Raw genomic sequence first — 27,769 nt, 5'->3', positions numbered from 1 at the left:
TTGGCTGTGCTAATTGCTGTGTGGACTAAGTTTATCCAGTAGTGTTGCTGCTGTGCCCAGTTGCCACACTGTTCTCGCCAGACTGTATTCCCTAGGGTACTGCTAGTAGAGTGGGAGGGAACTAGAGGGGGGAGGGAGGGAACTAGAGGGATGGCTGGCGGTAGGGAACTAGAGGGATGGCTGGCGGTAGGGAACTAGAGGGTTGGCTGGCGGTAGGGAACTAGAGGGATGGCTGGCGGTAGGGAACTAGAGGGATGGCTGGCGGTAGGGAACTAGAGGGATGGCTGGCGGTAGGGAACTAGAGGGATGGCTGGCGGTAGGGAACTAGAGGGATGGCTGGCGGTAGGGAACTAGAGGGATGGCTGGCGGTAGGGAACTAGAGGGAGTGAGGGAGGGATGGAACTAGAGGGAGTGAGGGAGGGAGGGAACTAGAGGGATGGAAGGAGGGAGCGAGGGAGGGAACTAGGAGGAAGCGAGAGAACTAGAGGGAGGGAGGGAGCGAGCGAGAGAACTAGAGGGAGAGAGGGAGCGAGAGGGCTGTGCTCCTAATTGCTGTGTGGACTAAGTTTATCCAGTGGTGTTGCTGCAGTGCCCAGTTGCCACACTGTTCTCACCAGACTGTATGCCCTAGGGTACTGCCAGTAGAGGGAGGGAGAGAACTGGAGGGAGGGAGGGAGACGACTAGAGGGAGGGAGGGAGACGACTAGAGGGAGGGAGGGAGGGGGAGAACTGGAGGGAGGGAGGGAGCGAACTGGAGGGAGGGAGGCAGCGAACTGGAGGGGTTGGTGGGAGGGAGGGAACTAGGCGGGAGGGATGGAGCGAACTGGAGAGAGGGCGGGAGGGAGGGAGTGAACTGGAGGGAGTGAGGCAGAGAACTGGAGGGAGGGAGGGAGTGAGGCAGAGAACTGGAGGGAGGGAGGGATGTAGCAAACTGGTGGGGGGGATGTAGCAAACTGGTGGGAGGGAGCGAGAGAACTGGAGGGAGGGAAATAACTGGTGGGAGCGAGGCAGAGAACTGGAGGGAGGGAAATAACTGGAGGGAGCGAGGCAGCGAACTGGAGGGAGCGAGGCAGCGAACTGGAGGGAGCGAGGCAGCGAACTGGAGGGAGCGAGGCAGCGAACTGGAGGAAGGGACGGGGGAAGGGAGAGAACTTTAGGGAGAGGGAGGGAGGGAGCAAGAGAACTAGAGGGAGCAGGAGGGAGACAAGGAGAGGGAGGAAACTAGAAGGATGAGAGAGGGAGGAAACTAGAAGGATGAGAGAGGGAGGACACTAGAAGGATGAGAGAGGGAGGGGACTAGAGGGAGGGAGGGAGGGACCTTGGTGGGAGGCAGCGAACTGGAGGGAGGGAGGCAGCGAACTGGAGGGAGGGAGGCAGCGAACTGGAGGAAGGGAGGCAGCGAACTGGAGGAAGGGAGGCAGCGAACTGGAGGAAGGGAGGCAGCGAACTGGAGGGAGGGAGGCAGCGAACTGGAGGGAGGGAGGCAGCGAACTGGAGGGAGGGAGGGAGGGAGCGAGGCAGAGAACTGGAGGGAGGGAGGAAGCGAACTGGAGGGAGGGAGGCAGCGAACTGGAGGGGTTGGTGGGAGGGAGGGAACTAGGCGGGAGGGATGGAGCGAACTGGAGAGAGGGCGGGAGGGAGGGAGTGAACTGGAGGGAGGGAGGGAGTGAGGCAGAGAACTGGAGGGAGGGAGGGAGCGAGGCAGAGAACTGGAGGGAGGGAGCGAACTAGAGAGAGGGAGGGACATGGAGGGATGGAGAGAGGAAACTGGGCGGGAGGGATGGAGAGAGGGAACTGGGTGGGAGAGAGGGAACTGGGCCGGAGGGAGGGAGGGAACTGGGCGGGAGGGAGGGAAGGACCTGGAGGGAGGGAGGCAGAGAACTGGAGGGAGGCAGAGAACTGGTGGGGGGGAGGGATGTAGCAAACTGGTGGGGGGGAGGAATGTAGCAAACTGGTAGGGGGGGGCAGCGAACTGGTGGGAGGGAGGGATGTAGCAAACTGGTGGGGGGGGGCAGTGAACTGGTGGGAGGGAGGGATGTAGCAAACTGGTGGGGGGGGGCAGCGAACTGGTGGGAGGGAGGGATGTAGCAAACTGGTGGGGGGGGGCAGCGAACAGGTGGGAGGGAGGGATGTAGCAAACTGGTGGGGGAGATGTAGCAAACTGGTGGGAGGGAGCGAGAGAACTGGAGGGAGGGAAATAACTGGTGGGAGCGAGGCAGAGAACTGGAGGGAGGGAAATAACTGGAGGGAGCGAGGCAGCGAACTGGAGGGAGCGAGGCAGCGAACTGGAGGGAGCGAGGCAGCGAACTGGAGGGAGCGAGGCAGCGAACTGAAGGAAGGGACGGGGGAAGGGAGAGAACTTTAGGGAGAGGGAGGGAGGGAGCAAGAGAACTAGAGGGAGCAGGAGGGAGACAAGGAGAGGGAGGAAACTAGAAGGATGAGAGAGGGAGGAAACTAGAAGGATGAGAGAGGGAGGACACTAGAAGGATGAGAGAGGGAGGGGACTAGAGGGAGGGGGGGGGGGACCTTGGTGGGAGGCAGCGAACTGGAGGGAGGGAGGCAGCGAACTGGAGGGAGGGAGGCAGCGAACTGGAGGGAGGGAGGCAGCGAACTGGAGGGAGGGAGGCAGCGAACTGGAGGGAGGGAGGCAGCGAACTGGAGGGAGGGAGGGAGGGAGCGAGGCAGAGAACTGGAGGGAGGGAGGGAGCGAACTGGAGGGAGGGAGGCAGCGAACTGGAGGGGTTGGTGGGAGGGAGGGAACTAGGCGGGAGGGATGGAGCGAACTGGAGAGAGGGCGGGAGGGAGGGAGTGAACTGGAGGGAGTGAGGCAGAGAACTGGAGGGAGGGAGGGAGTGAGGCAGAGAACTGGAGGGAGGGAGGGAGCAAGGCAGAGAACTGGAGGGAGGGAGCGAACTAGAGAGAGGGAGGGACATGGAGGGATGGAGAGAGGAAACTGGGCGGGAGGGATGGAGAGAGGGAACTGGGTGGGAGAGAGGGAACTGGGCCGGTGGGAGAGAGGGAACTGGGCCGGAGGGAGGGAGGGAACTGGGCGGGAGGGAGGGAGGGAACTGGGCGGGAGGGAGGGAAGGACCTGGAGGGAGGGAGGCAGAGAACTGGAGGGAGGCAGAGAACTGGTGGGGGGGAGGGATGTAGCAAACTGGTGGGGGGGAGGAATGTAGCAAACTGGTAGGGGGGGGCAGCGAACTGGTGGGAGGGAGGGATGTAGCAAACTGGTGGGGGGGGGGCAGCGAACTGGTGGGAGGGAGGGATGTAGCAAACTGGTGGGGGGGGGCAGCGAGCTGGTGGGAGGGAGGGATGTAGCAAACTGGTGGGGGGGGGCAGCGAACTGGTGGGAGGGAGGGATGTAGCAAACTGGTGGGGGGGATGTAGCAAACTGGTGGGAGGGAGCGAGAGAACTGGAGGGAGGGAAATAACTGGTGGGAGCGAGGCAGAGAACTGGAGGGAGGGAAATAACTGGAGGGAGCGAGGCAGCGAACTGGAGGGAGCGAGGCAGCGAACTGGAGGGAGCGAGGCAGCGAACTGAAGGAAGGGACGGGGGAAGGGAGAGAACTTTAGGGAGGGATGGAGAGGGAACTGGAGAGGTGGGAGGGAGGGAACTGGAGGGGAAGGAACTAGAGGGAGGGAACTGGGCGGGAGGGATGGAGTGAACTGGAGAGATGGAGGGAGGCAGAACTGGAGGGAGGGAGCGAGAGAAATTGTGGGAGCGAGGGAGCGAACTAGAGCGAGGGAGGGTACTGGAGAGAGGGAACTGGAGGGGGAGGGAGGGACCTGGAGGGAGGGAGGCAGAGAACTGGAGGGAGGGAGGAATGTAGCGAACCGGTGGGAGGGAGGAATGTAGGGAACCGGTGGGGAGGGAGGGATGTAGCGAACCGGTGGGGAGGGAGGGATGTAGCGAACCGGTGGGAGGCAGGGATGTAGCGAACCGGTGGGAGGGAGGGATGTAGCGAACCGGTGGGAGGGAGGGATGTAGCGAATTGGTGGGAGAGAGGAATGTAGCAAACTGGTGGGAGGGAGGGATGTAGCGAACTGGTGGGAGGGAGGAATGTAGAGAACTGGTGGGAGGGAGGGAGCGAACTGGTGGGAGGGAGGGACGGAAAGAGTGAGCTGGAGGGAGGGAGAGAACTGGGGAAGGAGGGAGGGAGCGAGTCAACTTGTGGGAGGCAGAGATCTGGAGGGAGGGAGAGAACTGGGGAGGGAGGGATGGATAGAACTGGAGGGAGGCAGAGACCTGGAGGGAGGGAGGGAACTGGGGGGAGGGGGGAATGTAGCGAACTGGTGGGAGGGAGGGATGTAGCGAACTGGGGGGAGGGAGGGAGAGAACTGGAGGGAGGGAAATAACTGGTGGGAGCGAGGCAGCGAACTGGAGGGAGCGAGGCAGCGAACTGGAGGAAGGGACGGGGGAAGGGAGATAACTTTAGGGAGGGATGGAGAGGGAACTGGAGAGGTGGGAGGGAGGGAACTGGAGGGGAAGGGAAGGAACTAGAGGGAGGGAACTGGGCGGGAGGGATGGAGTGAACTGGAGAGATGGCGGGAGGGAGGGAGGCAGAGAACTGGAGGGAGGGAGCGAGAGAAATTGTGGGAGCGAACTAGAGCGAGGGAGGGTACTGGAGAGAGGGAACTGGGCGGGAGGGAACTGGAGGGGGAGGGAGGGACCTGGAGGGAGGGAGGCAGAGAACTGGAGGGAGGGAGGGATGTAGCGAACTGGTGGGAGGGAGGAATGTAGCGAACTGGTGGGAGGGAGGAATGTAGCGAACTGGTGGGAGGGAGGGAGAGAACTGGTGGGAGGGAGGGAGAGAACTGGTGGGAGGGAGGGACGGAAAGAGTGAGCTGGAGGGAGGGAGAGGACTGGGGAAGGAGGGAGGGAGCGAGTCAACTTGTGGGAGGCAGAAATCTGGAGGGAGGCAGAGAACTGGTGGGAGGGGGGAGAGAGATCTGGAGGGAGGCAGAGAACTGGTGGGAGGGGGGAGAGAGAACTGGAGGGAGGGAGAGAACTGGGGAGGGAGGGATAGAACTGGAGGGAGGCAGAGAACTGGAGAGAGGGAGCGAGGCAGAGAACTGTAGGGAGGCAGAGACCCAGAGGGAGGGAGGGAACTGGGGTTGAGGGAGGGAGTGAGCGAACTGGTGGGAGGGAGGAATGTAGCGAACTGGTGGGAGGGAGGGATGTAGCGAACTGGTGGGAGGGAGGGATGTAGCGAACCGGTGGGAGGGAGGAATGTAGCGAACCGGTGGGAGGGAGGGATGTAGCGAACCTGTTGGAGGGAGGGATGTAGCGAACCTGTTGGAGGGAGGGATGTAGCGAACCTGTTGGAGGGAGGAATGTAGCGACCCGGTGGGAGGGGGGAATGTAGCGAACCGGTGGGAGGGAGGAATGTAGCGAACCGGTGGGAGGGAGGGATGTAGCGAACCGGTGGGAGGGAGGGATGTAGCGAACCGGTGGGAGGGAGGAATGTAGCGAACCGGTGGGAGGGAGGAATGTAGCGAACTGGTGGGAGGGAGGGATGTAGCGAACCTGGTGGGAGGGAGGGATGTAGCGAACCTGTTGGAGGGAGGAATGTAGCGAACCTGTTGGAGGGAGGGATGTAGCGAACCTGTTGGAGGGAGGAATGTAGCGACCCGGTGGGAGGGAGGAATGTAGCGACCCGGTGGGAGGGAGGAATGTAGCGAACCGGTGGGAGGGAGGGAGGAATGTAGCGAACCGGTGGGAGGGAGGGAGGAATGTAGCGAAACCGGTGGGAGGGAGGGAGGAATGTAGCGAACCGGTGGGAGGGAGGGAGGAATGTAGCGAACCGGTGGGAGGGAGGGAGGAATGTAGCGAACCGGTGGGAGGGAGGGAGGAATGTAGCGAACCGGTGGGAGGGAGGGAGGAATGTAGCGAACCGGTGGGAGGGAGGGAGGAATGTAGCGAACCGGTGGGAGGGAGGGAGGAATGTAGCGAACCGGTGGGAGGGAGGGAGGAATGTAGCGAACCGGTGGGAGGGAGGGAGGAATGTAGCGAACCGGTGGGAGGGAGGGAGGAATGTAGCGAACCGGTGGGAGGGAGGGAATGTAGCGAACCGGTGGAGGGAGGAGGAATGTAGCGAACCGGTGGGAGGGAGGGAGGGAGGAATGTAGCGAACCGGTGGGAGGGAGGGAGGGAGGAATGTAGCGAACCGGTGGGAGGGAGGGAGGGAGGAATGTAGCGAACCGGTGGGAGGGAGGGAGGGAGGAATGTAGCGAACCGGTGGGAGGGAGGAATGTAGCGAACCGGTGGGAGGGAGGAATGTAGCGAACCGGTGGGAGGGAGGAATGTAGCGAACGGTGGGAGGGAGGGAGGGAGGAATGTAGCGAACCGGTGGGAGGGAGGGAGGGAGGAATGTAGCGAACCGGTGGGAGGGAGGGAGGGAGGAATGTAGCGAACCGGTGGGAGGGAGGGAGGAATGTAGCGAACCGGTGGGAGGGAGGGAGGAATGTAGCGAACCGGTGGGAGGGAGGGAGGAATGTAGCGAACCGGTGGGAGGGAGGGAGGAATGTAGCGAACCGGTGAGAGGGAGGAATGTAGCGAACCGGTGGGAGGGAGGAATGTAGCGAACCGGTGGGAGGGAGGGAGGAATGTAGCGAACCGGTGGGAGGGAGGGAGGAATGTAGCGAACCGGTGGGAGGGAGGGAGGAATGTAGCGAACCGGTGGGAGGGAGGGAGGAATGTAGCGAACCGGTGGGAGGGAGGGAGGAATGTAGCGAACCGGTGGGAGGGAGGGAGGGAGGGACGTAGCGAACCGGTGGGAGGGAGGGAGGAACGTAGCGAACCGGTGGGAGGGAGGGAGGGACGTAGCGAACCGGTGGGAGGGAGGGAGGGAGGGACGTAGCGAACCGGTGGGAGGGAGGGAGGGACGTAGCGAACCGGTGGGAGGGAGGGAGGGAGGGAGGAACGTAGCGAACCGGTGGGAGGGAGGGAGGAATGTAGCGAACCGGTGGGAGGGAGGGAGGAATGTAGCGAACCGGTGGGAGGGAGGGAGGAATGTAGCGAACCGGTGGGAGGGAGGGAGGGAGGGAGGGACGTAGCGAACCGGTGGGAGGGAGGGAGGAACGTAGCGAACCGGTGGGAGGGAGGGAGGGACGTAGCGAACCGGTGGGAGGGAGGGAGGGACGTAGCGAACCGGTGGGAGGGAGGGAGGGAGGGACGTAGCGAACCGGTGGGAGGGAGGGAGGAACGTAGCGAACCGGTGGGAGGGAGGGAGGGACGTAGCGAACCGGTGGGAGGGAGGGAGGGAGGGACGTAGCGAACCGGTGGGAGGGAGGGAGGGACGTAGCGAACCGGTGGGAGGGAGGGAGGGAGGGAGGAACGTAGCGAACCGGTGGGAGGGAGGGAGGGAGGGAGGGACGTAGCGAACCGGTGGGAGGGAGGGAGGAACGTAGCGAACCGGTGGGAGGGAGGGAGGGACGTAGCGAACCGGTGGGAGGGAGGGAGGGAGGGACGTAGCGAACCGGTGGGAGGGAGGGAGGAACGTAGCGAACCGGTGGGAGGGAGGGAGGGACGTAGCGAACCGGTGGGAGGGAGGGAGGGAGGGACGTAGCGAACCGGGTGGGAGGGAGGGAGGAACGTAGCGAACCGGTGGGAGGGAGGGAGGGACGTAGCGAACCGGTGGGAGGGAGGGAGGGAGGGACGTAGCGAACCGGTGGGAGGGAGGGAGGGAGGGAGGAACGTAGCGAACCGGTGGGAGGGAGGGAGGAATGTAGCGAACCGGTGGGAGGGAGGGAGGAATGTAGCGAACCGGTGGGAGGGAGGGAGGAATGTAGCGAACCGGTGGGAGGGAGGGAGGGAGGGAGGGAGGGACGTAGCGAACCGGTGGGAGGGAGGGAGGAACGTAGCGAACCGGTGGGAGGGAGGGAGGGACGTAGCGAACCGGTGGGAGGGAGGGAGGGACGTAGCGAACCGGTGGGAGGGAGGGAGGGAGGGACGTAGCGAACCGGTGGGAGGGAGGGAGGAACGTAGCGAACCGGTGGAGGGAGGGAGGGACGTAGCGAACCGGTGGGAGGGAGGGAGGGAGGGACGTAGCGAACCGGTGGGAGGGAGGGAGGGACGTAGCGAACCGGTGGGAGGAGGGAGGAACGTAGCGAACCGGTGGGAGGGAGGGAGGGAGGGACGTAGCGAACCGGTGGGAGGGAGGGAGGAACGTAGCGAACCGGTGGGAGGGAGGGAGGGACGTAGCGAACCGGTGGGAGGGAGGGAGGGAGGGACGTAGCGAACCGGTGGGAGGGAGGGAGGAACGTAGCGAACCGGTGGGAGGGAGGGAGGGACGTAGCGAACCGGTGGGAGGGAGGGAGGGAGGGACGTAGCGAACCGGTGGGAGGGAGGGAGGGAGGGACGTAGCGAACCGGTGGGAGGGAGGGAGGAACGTAGCGAACCGGTGGGAGGGAGGGAGGAACGTAGCGAACCGGTGGGAGGGAGGGAGGAACGTAGCGAACCGGTGGGAGGGAGGGAGGAACGTAGCGAACCGGTGGGAGGGAGGGAAGGAACGTAGCGAACCGGTGGGAGGGAGGGAGGAACGTAGCGAACCGGTGGGAGGGAGGGAGGAACGTAGCGAACCGGTGGGAGGGAGGGAGGAACGTAGCGAACCGGTGGGAGGGAGGGAGGAACGTAGCGAACGGTGGGAGGGAGGGAGGAGGAACGTAGCGAACCGGTGGGAGGGAGGGAGGGAGGAACGTAGCGAACCGGTGGGAGGGAGGGAGGGAGGAACGTAGCGAACCGGTGGGAGGGAGGGAGGGAGGAACGTAGCGAACCGGTGGGAGGGAGGGAGGGAGGAACGTAGCGAACCGGTGGGAGGGAGGGAGGGAGGAACGTAGCGAACCGGTGGGAGGGAGGGAGGGAGGAACGTAGCGAACCGGTGGGAGGGAGGGAGGGAGGAACGTAGCGAACCGGTGGGAGGGAGGGAGGGAGGAACGTAGCGAACCGGTGGGAGGGAGGGAGGGAGGAACGTAGCGAACCGGTGGGAGGGAGGGAGGGAGGAACGTAGCGAACCGGTGGGAGGGAGGGAGGGAGGAACGTAGCGAACCGGTGGGAGGGAGGGAGGGAGGAACGTAGCGAACCGGTGGGAGGGAGGGAGGGAGGAATGTAGCGAACCGGTGGGAGGGAGGGAGGGAGGAATGTAGCGAACCGGTGGGAGGGAGGGAGGGAGGAATGTAGCGAACCGGTGGGAGGGAGGGAGGGAGGAATGTAGCGAACCGGTGGGAGGGAGGGAGGAATGTAGCGAACCGGTGGGAGGGAGGGAGGAATGTAGCGAACCGGTGGGAGGGAGGGAGGAATGTAGCGGAGGGAGGAATGTAGCGAACCGGTGGGAGGGAGGGAGGGACGTAGCGAACCGGTTGGGAGGGAGGGAGGGACGTAGCGAACCGGTGGGAGGGAGGGAGGGAGGGATGTAGCGAACCGGTGGGAGGGAGGAATGTATGTAGCGAACCGGTGGGAGGGAGGAATGTAGCGAACCGGTGGGAGGGAGGGAGGGATGTAGCGAACCGGTGGGAGGGAGGGAGGGATGTAGCGAACCGGTGGGAGGGAGGGAGGGATGTAGCGAACCGGTGGGAGGGAGGGAGGGATGTAGCGAACCGGTGGGAGGGAGGGAGGGATGTAGCGAACCGGTGGGAGGGAGGGAGGGATGTAGCGAACCGGTGGGAGGGAGGGAGGGATGTAGCGAACCGGTGGGAGGGAGGGAGGGATGTAGCGAACCGGTGGGAGGGAGGGAGGGATGTAGCGAACCGGTGGGAGGGAGGGAGGGATGTAGCGAACCGGTGGGAGGGAGGGAGGGATGTAGCGAACCGGTGGGAGGGAGGAATGTAGCGAACCGCTGGGAGGGAGGAATGTAGCGAACCGGTGGGAGGGAGGGATGTAGCGAACCGGTGGGAGGGAGGGAGGGATGTAGCGAACCGGTGGGAGGGAGGGAGGGATGTAGCGAACCGGTGGGAGGGAGGGAGGGATGTAGCGAACCGGTGGGAGGGAGGGAGGGATGTAGCGAACCGGTGAGAGGGAGGGAGGGATGTAGCGAACCGGTGAGAGGGAGGGAGAGATGTAGCGAACCGGTGGGAGGGAGGGAGGGATGTAGCGAACCGGTGGGAGGGAGGGATGTAGCGAACCGGTGGGAGGGAGGAATGTAGCGAACCGCTGGGAGGGAGGAATGTAGCGAACCGCTGGGAGGGAGGGAGGGATGTAGCGAACCGGTGGGAGGGAGGGAGGGATGTAGCGAACCGGTGGGAGGGAGGGAGGGATGTAGCGAACCGGTGGGAGGGAGGGAGGGATGTAGCGAACCGGTGGGAGGGAGGGAGGGATGTAGCGAACCGGTGGGAGGGAGGGAGGGATGTAGCGAACCGGTGGGAGGGAGGGAGGGATGTAGCGAACCGGTGGGAGGGAGGGAGGGATGTAGCGAACCGGTGGGAGGGAGGGAGGGATGTAGCGAACCGGAGGGATGTAGCGAACCGGTGGGAGGGAGGGAGGGATGTAGCGAACCGGTGGGAGGGAGGGAGGGATGTAGCGAACCGGTGAGAGGGAGGGAGGGATGTAGCGAACCGGTGAGAGGGAGGGAGAGATGTAGCGAACCGCTGGGAGGGAGGAATGTAGCGAACCGCTGGGAGGGAGGAATGTAGCGAACCGGTGGGAGGGAGGGATGTAGCGAAACCGGTGGGAGGGAGGGATGTAGCGAACCGGTGGGAGGGAGGGATGTAGCGAACCGGTGGGAGGGAGGGATGTAGCGAACCGGTGGGAGGGAGGAATGTAGCGAACCGGTGAGAGGGAGGAATGTAGCGAACCGGTGAGAGGGAGGAATGTAGCGAACCGGTGAGAGGGAGGAATGTAGCGAACCGGTGGGAGGGAGGAATGTAGCGAACCGGTGGGAGGGAGGGAGGAATGTAGCGAACCGGTGGGAGGGAGGGAGGAATGTAGCGAACCGGTGGGAGGGAGGGAGGAATGTAGCGAACCGGTGGGAGGGAGGGAGGAATGTAGCGAACCGGTGGGTGGGAGGGAGGGAGGAATGTAGCGAACCGGTGAGAGGGAGGAATGTAGCGAACCGGTGGGAGGGAGGAATGTAGCGAACCGGTGGGAGGGAGGAATGTAGCGAACCGGTGGGAGGGAGGAATGTAGCGAACCGGTGGGAGGGAGGGAGGAATGTAGCGAACCGGTGGGAGGGAGGGAGGGATGTAGCGAACCGGTGGGAGGGAGGAATGTAGCGAACCGGTGGGAGGGAGGAAGGTAGCGAACCGGTGGGGGGGAGGGAGGAATGTAGCGAACCGGTGGGAGGGAGGAATGTAGCGAACCGGTGGGAGGGAGGAATGTAGCGAACCGGTGGGAGGGAGGAATGTAGCGAACCGGTGGGAGGGAGGGAGGAATGTAGCGAACCGGTGGGAGGGAGGGAGGGATGTAGCGAACCGGTGGGAGGGAGGGAGGGATGTAGCGAACCGGTGGGAGGGAGGGAGGGATGTAGCGAACCGGTGGGAGGGAGGGAGGGATGTAGCGAACCGGTGGGAGGGAGGGAGGGAGGGATGTAGCGAACCGGTGGGAGGGAGGGAGGGAGGGAGGGATGTAGCGAACCGGTGGGAGGGAGGGAGGGAGAGATGTAGCGAACCGGTGGGAGGGAGGGAGGGAGGGATGTAGCGAACCGGTGGGAGGGAGGGAGGGAGGGATGTAGCGAACCGGTGGGAGGGAGGGATGTAGCGAACCGGTGGGAGGGAGGGATGTAGCGAACCGGTGGGAGGGAGGGAGGGATGTAGCGAACCGCTGGGAGGGAGGAATGTAGCGAACCGGTGGGAGGGAGGAATGTAGCGAACCGGTGGGAGGGAGGAATGTAGCGAACCGGTGGGAGGGAGGGAGGAATGTAGCGAACCGGTGGGAGGGAGGGAGGGATGTAGCGAACCGGTGGGAGGGAGGGAGGGATGTAGCGAACCGGTGGGAGGGAGGGAGGGATGTAGCGAACCGGTGGGAGGGAGGGAGGGATGTAGCGAACCGGTGGGAGGGAGGGAGGGATGTAGCGAACCGGTGGGAGGGAGGGAGGGATGTAGCGAACCGGTGGGAGGGAGGGAGGGAGGGATGTAGCGAACCGGTGGGAGGGAGGGAGGGAGAGATGTAGCGAACCGGTGGGAGGGAGGGAGGGAGGGATGTAGCGAACCGGTGGGAGGGAGGGAGGGAGGGATGTAGCGAACCGGTGGGAGGGAGGGAGGGAGGGATGTAGCGAACCGGTGGGAGGGAGGGATGTAGCGAACCGGTGGGAGGGAGGGAGGGATGTAGCGAACCGCTGGGAGGGAGGAATGTAGCGAACCGCTGGGAGGGAGGAATGTAGGGAACCGGTGGGAGGGAGGGATGTAGCGAACCGGTGGGAGGGAGGGATGTAGCGAACCGGTGGGAGGGAGGGATGTAGCGAACCGGTGGGAGGGAGGGATGTAGCGAACCGGTGGGAGGGAGGGATGAAGCGAACCGGTGGGAGGGAGGGATGTAGCGAACCGGTGGGAGGGAGGAATGTAGCGAACCGGTGAGAGGGAGGAATGTAGCGAACCGGTGAGAGGGAGGAATGTAGCGAACCGGTGAGAGGGAGGAATGTAGCGAACCGGTGAGAGGGAGGAATGTAGCGAACCGGTGGGAGGGAGGAATGTAGCGAACCGGTGAGAGGGAGGAATGTAGCGAACCGGTGAGAAGGAGGAATGTAGCGAACCGGTGAGAGGGAGGAATGTAGCGAACCGGTGAGAGGGAGGAATGTAGCGAACCGGTGGGAGGGAGGAATGTAGCGAACCGGTGGGAGGGAGGGACGGAAAGAGTGAGCTGGAGGGAGCTGGAGAGGGAGGGAGAGAACTTGTGGGAGGGAGGGTGGGACGAAAGAGTGAGAGAACTGGAGGGAGAGAGAGAACTGGGGGGAGGGAGCTAGAGAACTGGAGGGAGCGAGAGATCTTGTGGGAGGGAGGGAGCGAACTAGTGCGAGGGGGTGAACTGGAGGGAGGGAACGGGGGCGAACTGGAGGGAGTGAGCGAACTGGAGGGAGGGAGAGATTTGGTGGGAGGGAGGGCGGGAGGTAGAGAACTGTTGGGTGTGAGGGAACAAACTGGAGGGAGGGGGGTGTGAAGTGGAAGGGAGAGAGCGAACTGGAATGGAGTGAACTGGAGGGAAGGAGGGAGGCAGAGAACTGGAGGGAGGGAGCGAGAGAGCTGGAGGGATGGAGCGAGCGAGTTGGCGAACTGGAAGGAGGGAGCGTGCGAGATGGCGAACTGGAGGGAGGGAGGGAGCGAGCGAGATGGCGAACTGGAGAGAGGGAGCGAGCGAGATGGCAAACTGGAGGGAGGGAGGCAGAGAACTGGAGGGAGGGAGGCAGAGAACTGGAGGGAGGGAGGCAGAGAACTGGAGGGAGGGAGGCAGAGAACTGGAGGGAGGGAGGCAGAGAACTGGAGGGAGGGAGGCAGAGAACTGGAGGGAGGGGGTGAACTGGAGGGAGGGAGAGATTTGGTGGGAGGGAGGGAGGTAGAGAACTGTTGGGTGGGAGGGAACGAACTAGAGGGAGGGAGAGGGTGAAGTGGAAGGGAGGGAGCGAACTGGAGTGGAGGGAGGGAGGCAAAGAACTGGAGGGAGCGAGAGAGCTGGAGGGAGGGAGCGAGCGAGTTGGCGAACTGGAGGGAGGGAGCGAGCGAGTTGGCGAACTGGAGGGAGGGAGCGAGCGAGCGAGATGGCGAACTGGAGGGAGGAAGCGAGCGAGATTGCGAACTGGAGGGAGGGAGGCAGAGAGCGAGCGAGATGGCGAACTGGACGGAAGGAGGCAGAGAGTGTGCGAGATGGCGAACTGGAGGGAGGGAGGCAGAGAGCGTGCGAGATGGCGAACTGTAGGGAAGGTGGCAGAGAGCGTGCGAGATGGCGAACTGGAGGGAAGGAGGCAGAGAGCGTGCGAGATGGCGAACTGGAGGGAGGGAGGCAGAGAGCGAGCGAGATGGCGAACTGTAGGGAAGGTGGCAGAGAGCGTGCGAGATGGCGAACTGTAGGGAAGGAGGCAGAGAGCGTGCGAGATGGCAAACTGTAGGGAAGGAGGCAGAGAGCGTGTGAGATGGTGAACTGGAGGGAGGGAGGCAGAGAGCGAGCGAGATGGCGAACTGTAGGGAAGGTGGCAGAGAGCGTGCGAGATGGCGAACTGGAGGGAGGGAGGCAGAGAGCAAGCGAGATGGCGAACTGTAGGGAAGGAGGCAGAGAGCGTGCGAGATGGTGAACTGGAGGGAGGGAGGCAGAGAGCGTGCGAGATGGCGAACTGGAGGGAAGGTGGCAGAGAGTGTGCGAGATGGCGAATTGGAGGGAGGGAGGCAGAGAGCGTGCGAGATGACGAATTGGAGGGAGGGAGGCAGAGAGAGCGAGATGGCGAACTGGAGGGAAGGTGGCAGAGAGCGTGCAAGATGGCGAACTGGAGGGAAGGAGGCAGAGAGAGCGAGATGGCGAACTGGAGGGAGGGAGGCAGAGAGCGTGCGAGATGGCGAACTGTAGGGAAGGAGGCAGAGAGCGTGCGAGATGGTGAACTGGAGGGAGGGAGGCAGAGAGCGAGCGAGATGGCGAACTGTAGGGAAGGTGGCAGAGAGCGTGCGAGATGGCGAACTGGAGGGAGGGAGGCAGAGAGCAAGCGAGATGGCGAACTGTAGGGAAGGAGGCAGAGAGCGTGCGAGATGGTGAACTGGAGGGAGGGAGGCAGAGAGCGTGCGAGATGGCGAACTGGAGGGAAGGTGGCAGAGAGTGTGCGAGATGGCGAATTGGAGGGAGGGAGGCAGAGAGAGCGAGATGGCGAACTGGAGGGAAGGTGGCAGAGAGCGTGCAAGATGGCGAACTGGAGGGAAGGAGGCAGAGAGAGCGAGATGGCGAACTGGAGGGAGGGAGGCAGAGAGCGTGCGAGATGGCGAACTGTAGGGAAGGAGGCAGAGAGCGTGCGAGATGGTGAACTGGAGGGAGGGAGGCAGAGAGCGAGCGAGATGGCGAACTGTAGGGAAGGTGGCAGAGAGCGTGCGAGATGGCGAACTGGAGGGAGGGAGGCAGAGAGCAAGCGAGATGGCGAACTGTAGGGAAGGAGGCAGAGAGCGTGCGAGATGGTGAACTGGAGGGAGGGAGGCAGAGAGCGTGCGAGATGGCGAACTGGAGGGAAGGTGGCAGAGAGTGTGCGAGATGGCGAATTGGAGGGAGGGAGGCAGAGAGCGTGCGAGATGACGAATTGGAGGGAGGGAGGCAGAGAGAGCGAGATGGCGAACTGGAGGGAAGGTGGCAGAGAGCGTGCGAGATGGCGAACTGGAGGGAAGGAGTCAGAGAGAGCGAGATGGCGAACTGGAGGGAGGGAGGCAGAGAGCGTGCGAGATGGCGAACTGTAGGGAAGGTGGCAGAGAGCGAGATGGCGAACTGGACGGAAGGAGGCAGAGAGCGTGCGAGATGGCGAACTAGAGGGAGGGAGGCAGAGAGTGTGCGAGATGGCGAACTGGACGGAAGGAGGCAGAGAGCGTGCGAGATGGCGAACTAGAGGGAGGGAGGCAGAGAGTGTGCGAGATGGCGAACTGGAGGGAAGGAGGCAGAGAGAGCGAGATGGCGAACTGGAGGGAGGGAAGGAGGCAGAGAATGAACTCAAGGGAGGGAGGCAGAGAGTGAACTCGAGGGAAGGAGGCAGAGAGTGAACTCGAGGGAAGGAGGCAGAGAGCGAACTCAAGGGAGGGAGGCAGAGAGCGAACTCGAGTGAGGGGAGCGAACTGGACGGAAGGAGGCAGAGAGCGTGCGAGATGGCGAATTGGAGGGAGGGAGGCAGAGAGTGTGCGAGATGGCGAACTGGACGGAAGGAGGCAGAGAGCGTGCGAGATGGCGAACTAGAGGGAGGGAGGCAGAGAGTGTGCGAGATGGCGAACTGGAGGGAAGGAGGCAGAGAGAGCGAGATGGCGAACTGGAGGGAGGGAAGGAGGCAGAGAATGAACTCGAGGGAAGGAGGCAGAGAGTGAACTCGAGGGAAGGAGGCAGAGAGTGAACTCGAGGGAAGGAGGCAGAGAGCGAACTCGAGGGAAGGAGGCAGAGAGCGAACTCGAGTGAGGGGAGCGAACTAGAGAGAGGGATTGAGCGAACTGTATGGAGGGATTGAGCGAACTGTATGGAGGGATTGAGCGAACTGTATGGAGGGATTGAGCGAACTGTATGGAGGGATTGAGCGAACTGTATGGAGGGATAGAGCGAACTGGAGGGAGGAAGCGAGCAAACTGGAGGTAGGTAGAGAACTGGAGGGAGGACGTAGAGTAAACAAAGACTGTCTCTTTAACTCCTTGTCTCCTCCACCGGCTTTGTGTACAGGCTGGCTCCGTCCACGTCCGAATACGCCGGGATGCCAACGAGCAGATGGTGCTGGCCCAAGTGACCAACCGCCTCTTCCCCCTCGTGTCCACGCTGACGGTTCAGATTTTCAAGGATGACTGGATCCGGCCTTCCCTCGTGGCCGAGGCGCTCCCAGCCGGCACACTCAGACCCTCTGACTACGGGGTTCTGTCCAGCTTCGTTCCCCCTCCCCCCAAACCCTCGGAGGACATTAATCATCTCACCTCCACCCCGTTTAAACCCAGCAGCCCGCCGCCAGAGTTCTCCTTCAACACCCCTGGGAGGCATGTCCACCCTGTGGTGCTCCCCAACACCCAGCCTCACAGGTCTTACGGCATGGGCCTCAGCTACGGAGCCACCCCCTACACCAGCATGCTCAACCAGGACCTAGTCCGGCCGGGGATTGGGATGGGGATGGGGATAGGGATGAACCTGGGAATGGGTGCAGGGATGCCTTCGTCACAAGGTTTCAGAACTGCCTTAGGTGCAGCGCCACAGCGATTTGGAAGCATCCCTGTCCCATCACAGTACAGCCAGTACAGACCCTGATGTTTAGAACATGAGTGGGATATTAGAGAGAAAATATTATGGTATTTATTTTTGATGGAACCAGGACATCCATTCTGACCATAGGTTGATTTTCTATCTTTGTATATTTTTTGTATTATTCTTCGGAAAGCTAATGAGTTGGAAATTAACAGTAGGCCTGTGTTCTTTCTTTGTATGCCAGTTCAAATTAAAAGTTATTCTGTTTGAGAATTGTGGAAGAGCTCTATTGCTTTTGTACCATGAATGTGTGCATTAAACCATAAATTCACTTTCGTGCTCTTAGGACTTCAATATTTGATTCAGTAACAGTTATTCCCTTGGTTGATGGCCATCACAAGATGGGAGTGATATTTTTAGGTAGAAAAAGTGACCTAATGAAGGGACAATACATAATTGGGCAATACATACTCATGTTTTGCCTCATTATCTTCTGTATTAGAAGCATCACTTTGATACACTATAATGATTCCTGATGCTAACCTCATTGTGATGTATGTATTATACTGTCTACTATTTTATGGAAGCAAATACGTACTGTATCATTTTCCAGTTCAGTATAGTCTACAATAAATTAAATGCAAACTCATGTAAAATCACTGTAATTGCCCTATTGTTTGTCACATACTTGAACTTTCCAGGTCATGTCTATGTCCGTTGAAAGACTCCAATGAGTTTGGTGACTCAGTGGAATGAGAATTGTCAGCTGTCTGCATTTTAAAAAATGCAGGTAGGCCTACTTTAGTGTTCCAACATAATATTCCAATCGAAGCTTTAAGAAGTTGATTAAAAAACACTTTCCATGGGCTACCTGTTGAGATGTTGATGGCGAATGGTGAAGACTATCATACATAAAAGTGACGCATATAGGAGATGATTGTCTGGCATGTAATAAACACATTCCTCTTGAATTTGTCTTTGAGTTTTGTTTTAATTTCATGTTTACAGTCTTTCATACAATGTGTGTTTGGAAAATTTTGACATTTTCATTTTGCATTTGACTAAATAAAATTAGCCTTGCGAAGCTGCCAGCTTACTGCATGGATAGCGCAGCGTGAAACAGTCTGGTATTTAAATAAAAGAAATGTAAGCACATCACAGTAACCAAAAAAGAGGGCTATACAAGGGCATGTAGGGAAATATGATATTCAGTCTAAAACTGGAATATGTTCCCTATGTACCTATTAATATATGACTAATAGCAGTTAGCCCAAATTATAGGCTCATGGATGGGCAACATCAGAAGGTCCTTTTCGTGTCCATTTTCTCATGTTTTAAACATGCTCTCTTTAGAGCTTGTTTCCTGTAGGCTTACCCTGGTGTGACTTTTTGATAATCATGTAAATCTCTCTCAGACAAGGTGACTTATCAATATATTCAGCTCTATTTACTCTGACTCGAAAATTATAATTAGCGTCAAAGTAGACATCATGCAAAACTACAAATCCCTGCAAGCTCCTGCACATCATCTCTAGCTGACACCTTTGCTAACAGGTATTGTTCAAAGAATTTTCCATTTTAAAGACATTTTGCTACATTTAGCTAACATTAGTTAATACAGAGATTCTTATCATTTAAAAAAATATATTATTTGATACTTTTTACCCCTTTTTCTCCCCAATTTCATGGTATCCAATTAGTAGTTAAAGTCTTGTCCCATCACTGCAACTCCCGTACGGACTCGCGAGAGGCGAAGGTCGAGAGGCGAAACACGACCCCACCAAGCTGCACTGCTTCTTGACATGCTGCTCGCTTAACCCGGAAGCCAGCCGCACCAATGTGTCACCATGGCATTTGTAGTTCTTTATGACAGCCACTTTAGCAGCTAATTAGCGTTACATTTTGGGGGCGTAAGTACAGGCGAATATATTGCTAAAAGTCATCTTGTCCTTCAGAGATTTACACGGTTATCAAAACGTCAAGCCAGGGTAAGTCTATACGAAACAGCCCTTATTTTAAGTGTTTCTAAAATCCCCTATGGGAAAAATGAATGGTGGAAAAACAATTGGAACCAGTTCCTTGTTTGATCACTAGGTGTTATGGGTATTATGACTCATACTGTGGTACTCCATTGCACAGATAAATTACCAACAGTAAAGAAAGACTTCTCGGAGTCTATTCTATAGGGAACGTGAAGAAGCTGTAGGCACATTCAGGCTATTTAACTTTGTGTCATTAGGATAAACCCAAAGGTTTCTTTGTGAAAGGTAAGACATCCAAAGTAAATTCCATTCGCCACAGGGCCAGGAGTCTCAATTGTAAAATATATTGTTTTCTGACAACAAAACATCAAAGTCGACATATATAGGCAAGGAGGCCTATACTAATATTTTTTTTAATGTTTGATTTAAAAGCCTTTGAGAAAGTATGCCTTTGGTAGACATTTAATTCACAATTTTCTATCTGGACCTTGAAAAACCATGACACGACATTAAGGCATAATCTGTTAATCAAATGCACCAATTTGCTGAGTTGAAAGGAGATGTAAAGCTAACAAATTAAGTCAAGTATGCATGCCATAGGGGTCCCAAAGATTAGGATAATAGAACATTTCAGACAGATGTTGTCTAGAGAAGTTCTCACGTTTCAGTAGTTTTAAAAAAAATAGATCTCTTAGAGCAGGAATGGGCAACTCCAGTCCGTGGGGCCGGAGTGTTTTCACACATTTTCTCCATCCCTAGCAAACAACGCTGATTTAAACTAATTGTAAACTGAAAATCATGGTTAGTTGATTATTGGAGTTGTGTGTTAGCTGCGGCTGGGGCTAAAGTGTGACACCAATAAGGTCCCAGAGGGCTGGAGTTGCTCATCCCTGACCCCTTATATTATTATAGAATCATTACAGCCCCACTGTTATATTATAACCACTTACTCAAACTAATTTCTCATCTGTTTCATCCCAAAAAAATTCATGGAATGTCTCATACATTGGTGGCATAGAAATTATATCAGCAGTGCTGCTTGGAAAGCAGCTGACTAAGGGGGCTGTTTTCAATGCATTATTTGCACCTTTCTAAAGTGTATTCCTAAAGCTACATCAATTTCACTCTAAATGCCTGACACTTGATGCTCAGACATCCATCAGAAGCACGTTATCTGTGTGAAAGCTATTGGGCAGGGGTATTCAACTCTTGTTGAATGTTTTTAGAACCTGATTGGAGTCCACCTGTGGTAAATTCAATTGATTGGACATGATTAGGCCCCACAGTTGACAGTGCATGTCAGAGCAAAAACCAAGCAATGAGGTCAAAGGAATTGTCCGTAAAGCTCAGAGACAGGAGTGTGTTGAGGCACAGAACTGGGGAAGGGTACCAAAACATTTCTGCAGTATTGAAGGTCCCCAAGAACAGTGGCCTCCATCATTCTTAAATGGAAGAAGTTGGGAACCACCAAGACTCTTCCTTGAGCTGGCCACCCGGCCAAACTGAGCAATCGGGGGAGAAAGGTCTTGGTCAGGGAGGTGACCAAGAACCCGATGGTCACCCTGACAGAGCTCCAGAGTTCCTCTGTGGAGATGAGGGAACCTTCCAGCAGGACAACCATCTCTGCAGCACTCCACCAATCAGGCCTTTATGGTAGAGTAGCTAGACGGACGCCACTACTCAGTAAAAGGCACATGACAGCCCACTTGGAATTTGCCAAAAGGCACATAAAGGACTCACTCAGACCATGAGAAACAACATTCTCTGGTCTGATGAAACCAAGATTGAACTCTTTGGCCTGAATGCCAAGCATCACGTCTTGAGGAAACCTGGCACCATCCCTACGGTGAAGCGTGGTGGCAGCATCATGCTCTGGGGATGTTTTTCAGTGGCAGGGACTGGGAGACTAGTCAGGATCAAGAGAAAGATGAACGGAGCAAAGTACAGAGATCCTTGATGAAAACCTGCTCCAGAGCAAGGACAATGACTCTAAGCTCACAGCCAAGACAACGCAGAAGTGGCTTCGGGACAAGTCTCTGAATGTCCTTGAGTGGCCCGGACTTGAACACGATCGAACATCTCTGGATAGACCTGTAAATAGCTGTGCAGCAACGCTCCCCATCCAACCTGACAGAGCTTGAGAGGATCTGCAGAGAAGAATGGGAGAAACTCCCCAAATACAGGTGTGCCAAGCTTGTAGCACCTTTGGCAGCGTAATTGCTGCCAAAGGTGCTTCAACAAAGTACTGAGTAAAGGGTCTGAATACTTACCGACATTTGATATTTCAGATTTACATTTTTTGTGTAGGTTGATGAGGGGGGACAATTTAATACATTTTAGAACAAGGCTGTAAAGTAACAATGTGGAAAAAGTCAAGGGGTCTGAATACTTCCCGAATGCACTGTATATTTATTAATAAAACATTGAGATGGACTTCCAAAATCAATTTCTCACAATGAGTCCAGTTGTAAGGACTATTAATAGTGTTTTGTTTTTTTTGCAGACAATTGCAATTTGAGTGCATTTTGGTAATTGGTTTTTCTTTGGTATATTGTCTGGAGGGGGTGTGCGTGTCCATGTTCATTCTATTTTTCTGAATTCCCATTATCTTCCTCACACTTATCAGTCCAATTCGTATATCTGTCAAGCATTAATTGTGTAGGCCACAGCAGCTCTCAAGTTGCACAGATGGGCTGAATGACTATATACTGTAGTTGTCCGATTCTTCTTCTGTTCTGTGTCATTTCTGTTTTGACATCTGTCAGCCAAATCAGTTGAGCTTTTGTTTTGTAAAAAGAAAGGCGTTATTGTGTGAATGGAGCTGTGCTTCCTGGAATGTCTAGACTACCACGCGGTGAAAGAAGCTCTTGGTGGGGTGTTAAAGGGGGCACAGCTGGTGTGAACTTGTGCTAGCCCTCAGCGAACAACCCAAGTCTCAGATATGCTATGAAAGCATAGCTGTCACATTGGATGAAGGAAAACATAGCTACACTGAACAAAAATATAAACGTGAAATGTTGGTCCCATGTTTCATGAGCTGAAATAAAAGATCCCAGAAATGTTCCATACACCAAAAAAGCTTATTTCTCTTTAATTTTGTACACAAATCTGTTAAAAATGGCACTCTAAAATGTGCAGTTTTGTCACACAACACAAACCCACAGATGTCTCAAGTTTTGAGGGAGCGTGCAGTTGGCATGCTGACTGTAAGAATGTCCACCAGAGCTGTTGCCTTGAGAATTGAATGTTCATTTCTTTACCACAAGCCACCTCCAATGTCATTTTAGAGAATTTAGCAGTACGTCCGACCGGCCTCACAACCGCAGACCACGTGTATGGCGTCATGTGGGCGAGCTGTTTGTTGATGTCAACAGAGTGCCCTCTGGCGGCGGTGGAGTTATGGTATGGGCAGACATAAGCTACGGACAACGAACACAATTGCGTTTTATCAATGGGCAATTTGAATGCACGGAATTACCGTGACGAGATCCTGAGGCCCATTTTTTTTTAAGGTATCTGTGACCAACAGATGCATATCTGTATTCCTAGTCATGTGAAATTCATAGATTGGGGCCTAATGAATTTATTTAACTTGACAGATTTCCTCATATGAACTGTAACTCAGTAACATCTTTGAAAATGAATGTTGTGTTTATATTTTTGTTCAGTATACATGGCACGCTGTGAACCATTCCGAGGGAGGGAGTAACTGTGATGCCAGCTAATGTTATCACCTTTCCCCAAATACCCAAGGATATGGTGGAAAAACAAGTAAGCTTCTCTGCAGAAGAATTCTCTTTGCTTTTACTTATTATTTTATGCACTCTCATTCAAGTGACTTTATCATGTGACTCCCAACCACGTACTTTGTTGCTTTAATCAGAATGTGGATTGTTTTTGTTTTTTTTATTACCGTTTTTACTTTTAGTTTTTCCATCGCAACTTTTTTCCTCATTCAACTTTTTCACTCCGGACGCTTTATCTGGACATGGTTCGTCAGCACCTTCAACAGCCGAAGCTAAGTAGTAACATTAACATGATGTCTTCTAATTGCAGTTGCTGTACTCATAATATACAGGAGAACGATCGCCTTACGGCGAGGATAGCTGTGCTACAAGCCCAGCTTCAGACGCAATCGTTAGGCAAGGGTAATTTCAGTGTAGGAAAGGAAGAAACAGCGTCTGTGCCACCAGTAAGTACAGATAGTAACGTTAGTATAAACCCCCCCGCACAGTCCCCGCAGCCGGACAACTTTCTCATGGCTTCTGGAGGGAAATGCTGTTGGAATGCTCAACTGGTGTCGCTCATTCAGCCGACAGAAACTTTCAACCGGTTCTCCCCATTATGTAGCGAGTCGGAGTCTGAGGCTGAGTCTTCTCTTGTCTCTACTCCTCCCGCTACGGGGTCTGAGACGCCGAAGGCTCCCACCATTAGCTCTGACAAATTGAAAACCCTAGTCATTGGCGACTCCATTACCCGCAGTATTAGACTTAAAACGAATCACCCAGCGATCATACACTGTTTACCAGGGGGCAGGGCTACCGACGTTAAGGCTAATCTAAAGATGGTGCTGGCTAAAGCTAAATCTGGCGAGTGTAGAGAGTATAGAGATATTGTTATCCACGTCGGCACCAACGATGTTAGGATGAAACAGTCAGAGGTCACCAAGTGCAACATAGCTTCAGCGTGTAAATCAGCTAGAAAGATGTGTCGGCATCGAGTAATTGTCTCTGGCCCCCTCCCAGTTAGGGGGAGTGACGAGCTCTACAGCAGAGTCTCAGCACTCAATCGCTGGTTGAAAACTGTTTTCTGCCCCTCCCAAAAGATAGAATTTGTAGATAATTGGCCCTCTTTCTGGGACTCACCCACAAACAGGACCAAGCCTGACCTGCTGAGGAGTGACGGACTCCATCCTAGCTGGAGGGGTGCTCTCATCTTATCTACCAACATAGATAGGGCTCTAACTCCTCTAGCCCCACAATGAAATAGGGTGCAGGCCAGGCAGCAGGCTGTTAGCCAACCTGCCAGTTTAGTGGAGTCTGCCAATAGCACAGTCAGTGTAGTCAGCTCAGCCATACCCATTGAGACTGTGTCTGTGCCTCGACCTAGGTTGGGCAAAACTAAACATGGCGGTGTTCGCCTTAGCAATCTTATTAGGATAAAGACCTCCTCCATTCCTGCCATTATTGAAAGAGATCGTGATACCTCACATCTCAAAATAGGGTTACTTAATGTTAGATCCCTCACTTCAAAGGCAGTCATAGTCAATGAACTAATCACTGATCATAATCTTGATGTGATTGGCCTGACTGAAACATGGCTTAAGCCTGATGAATTTACTGTGTTAAATGAGGCCTCACCTCCTGGTTACACTAGTGACCATATCCCCCGTGCATCCCGCAAAGGCGGAGGTGTTGCTAACATTTACGATAGCAAATTTCAATTTACAAAAAAAAAAATGACGTTTTCGTCTTTTGAGCTTCTAGTCATGAAATCTATGCAGCCTACTCAATCACTTTTTATTGCTACTGTTTACAGGCCTCCTGGGCCATATACAGCGTTCCTCTCTGAGTTCCCTGAATTCCTATCAGACCTTGTAGTCATAGCAGATCATATTCTAATTTTTGGTGATTTTAATATTCATATGGAGAAGTCCACAGACCCACTCAAAGTCTTTCGGAGCCATCATCGACTCAGTGGGTTTTGTCCAACATGTCTCTGGACCTACTCACTGCCACAGTCATACCCTGGACCTAGTTTTGTCCCATGGAATAAATGTTGTAGATCTCAATGTTTTTCCACATAATCCTGGACTATCGGACCACCATTTTATTACGTTTGCAATCGCAACAAATAATCTGCTCAGACCCCAACCAAGGAGCATCAAAAGTCGTGCTATAAATTCTCAGACAACACAAAAATTCCTTGATGCCCTTCCAGACTCCTTCTGCCTACCCAAGGATGTCAGAGGACAAAAATCAGTTAACCACTTAACTGAGGAACTCAATTTAACCTTGCGCAATACCCTAGATGCAGTTGCACCCCTAAAAACGAAAAACATTTGTCATAAGAAACTAGCTCCCTGGTATACAGAAAATACCCGAGCTTTGAAGCAAGCTTCCAGGAAATTGGAACGGAAATGGCGCCACACCAAACTGGAAGTCTTCCGACTAGCTTGGAAAGACAGTACCGTGCAGTACCGAAGAGCCCTCACTGCTGCTCGATCATCCTACTTTTCCAACTTAATCGAGGAAAATAATAATTTTTGATACTGTTGCAAAGCTAACTAAAAAGCAGCATTCCCCAAGAGAGGATGGCTTTCACTTCAGCAGTAATAAATTCATGAACTTCTTTGAGGAAAAGATCATGACCATTAGAAAGCAAATTACGGACTCCTCTTTGAATCTGCGTATTCCTCCAGGGCTTAGCTGTCCTGGATCTGTACAGCTCTGCCAGGGCCTGGGATCGGGAGAGACACTTAAGTGTTTTAGTACTATATCTCTTGACACAATGATGAAAACGATCATGGCCTCTAAACCTTCAAGCTGCATACTGGATCCTATTCCTACTAAACTACTGAAAGAGCTGCTTCCTGTGCTTGGCCCTCCTATGTTGAACATAATAAACAGCTCTCTATCCACCGGATGTGTACCAAACTCACTAAAAGTGGCAGTAATAAAGCCTCTCTTGAAAAAGCCAAACCTTGACCCGGAAAATATAAAAAACTATCGGCCTATATCGAATCTTCCATTCCTCTCAAAAATTTTAGAAAAAGCTGTTGCGCAGCAACTCACTGCCTTCCTGAAGACAAACAATGTATACGAAATGCTTCAGTCTGGTTTTAGACCCCATCATAGCACTGAGACTGCACTTGTGAAGGTGGTAAATGACCTTTTAATGGCGTCAGACCGAGGCTCTGCATCTGTCCTCGTGCTACTAGACCTTAGTGCTGCCTTTGACACCATCGATCACCACATTCTTTTGGAGAGACTGGAAACCCAAATTGGTCTACACGGACAAGTTCTGGCCTGGTTTAGATCTTACCTGTCGGAAAGATATCAGTTTGTCTCTGTGAATGGTTTGTCCTCTGACAAATCAACTGTACATTTCGGTGTTCCTCAAGGTTCCGTTTTAGGACCACTATTGTTTACACTATATATTTTACCTCTTGGGGATGTTATTCGAAAACATAATGTTAACTTTCACTGCTATGCGGATGACACACAGCTGTACATTTCAATGAAACATGGTGAAGCCCCAAAATTGCCCTCGCTAGAAGCCTGTGTTTCAAGCATAAGGAAGTGGATGGCTGAAAACGTTCTACTTTTAAACTCGGACAAAACAGAGATGCTTGTTCTAGGTCCCAAGAAACAAAGAGATCTTCTGTTAAATCTGACAATTCATCTTGATGGTTGTAAAGTCGTCTCAAATAAAACTGTGAAGGACCTCGGCGTTACTCTTGACCCTGATCTCTCTTTTGACGAACATATCAAGACTGTTTCAAGGACAGCTTTTTTCCATCTACGTAACATTGCAAAAATCAGACATTTTCTGTCCAAAAATGATGCAGAAAAATTAATCCATGCATTTGTTACTTCTAGGTTAGACTACTGCAATGCTCTACTTTCCGGCTACCCGGATAAAGCACTAAATAAACTTCAGTTAGTGCTAAATACGGCTGCTAGAATCCTGACTAGAACCAAGAAATTTGATCATATTACTCCAGTGCTAGCTTCCCTACACTGGCTTCCTGTTAAGGCAAGGGCTGATTTCAAGGTTTTACTGTTAACCTATAAAGCGTTACATGGGCTTGCTCCTACCTATCTTTCCGAGTTGGTCCTGCCGTACATACCTATACGTACGCTACGGTCACAAGACACAGGCCTCCTAATTGTCCCTAGAATTTCTAAGCAAACAGCAGGAGGCAGGGCTTTCTCCTATAGATCTCCATTTTTATGGAACAGTCTGCCTACCCATGTGAGAGACGCAGACTCGGTCTCAACCTTTAAGTCTTTACTGAAGACTTATCTCTTCAGTAGGTCATATGATTGAGTGTAGTCTGGCCCAGGAGTGTGAAGGTGAACGGAAAGGCTCTGGAGCAACGAACCGCCCTTGCTGTCTCTGCCTGGCCGGTTCCCCTCTCTCCACTGGGATTCTCTGCCTCTAACCCTATTACAGGGGCTGAGTCACTGGCTTACTGGTGCTCTTTCATGCCGTCCCTAGGAGGGGTGCGTCACTTGAGTGGGTTGAGTTACTGACGTGATCTTCCTGTCTGGGTTGGCGCCCCCCCTTGGTTTGTGCTGTGGTGGAGATCTTTGTGGGCTATACTCGGCCTTGTCTCAGGATTGTAAGTTGGTGGTTGAAGATTTCCCTCTAGTGGTGCGGGGGCTGTGCTTTGGCAAAGTGGGTGGGGTTATATCCTTCCTGTTTGGCCCTGTCCGGGGGTATCTTCGGATGGGGCCACAGTGTCTCCTGACCGCTCCTGTCTCAGCCTCCAGTATTTATGCTGCAGTAGTTTATGTGTCGGGGGGCTAGGGTCAGTTGGTTATACCTGGAGTACTTCTCCTGTCTTATCCAGTGTCCTGTGTGAATTTAAGTATGCTCTCTCTAATTCTCTCGTTCTCTCTTTCTTTCTCTCTCTCTGAGAACCTGAGCCCTAGGACCATACGTCAGGACTACCGGGCATGATGACTCCTTGCTGTCCCCAGTCCGCCTGGCCTTGCTGCTATTCCAGTTTCAACTGTTCTGCCTGCGGTTACGGAACCCCTACCTGTCCCAGACCTGCTGTTTTCAACTCTTAATGATCGGCTATGAAAAGCCAACTGACATTTATTCCTGATTATTATTTGACCATGCTTGTCATTTATGAACATTTTGACAATCTTGGCTCTCTCTAATTTTCTCCTTCTCTCTTTCTTTCTCTCGGAGGACCTGAGCCCTAGGACCATACGTCGGGACTACCGGGCATGGTGACTCC

The 27,769-nt window shown here is 55.1% G+C and overlaps 1 protein-coding gene across 3 annotated transcripts in view; it reads left to right on the top strand.

The window, feature by feature from the left end:
* LOC120017710 (zinc transporter 6-like) overlaps window positions 1-17,781 on the top strand; it is a 91,205-nt gene extending 73,424 nt beyond the window's left edge. For all 3 annotated transcript variants that reach the window (XM_038960655.1, XM_038960654.1, XM_038960653.1), the window contains one exon: window positions 16,304-17,781. In XM_038960655.1, coding sequence (XP_038816583.1) covers window positions 16,304-16,873 — 570 coding nt within the window. In that variant the 3' untranslated portion in view covers window positions 16,874-17,781. The remainder of the gene's footprint in view (window positions 1-16,303) is intronic.
* Window positions 17,782-27,769: the final 9,988 nt, after the last annotated feature.

This window comes from Salvelinus namaycush, chromosome 22 (assembly GCF_016432855.1).
Source record: "Salvelinus namaycush isolate Seneca chromosome 22, SaNama_1.0, whole genome shotgun sequence".
Lineage (NCBI taxonomy): Eukaryota > Metazoa > Chordata > Actinopteri > Salmoniformes > Salmonidae > Salvelinus > Salvelinus namaycush.
The sequence above is the reverse complement of the archived record's forward strand: the minus strand, read 5'-3'. Positions and strand labels throughout refer to the sequence as shown.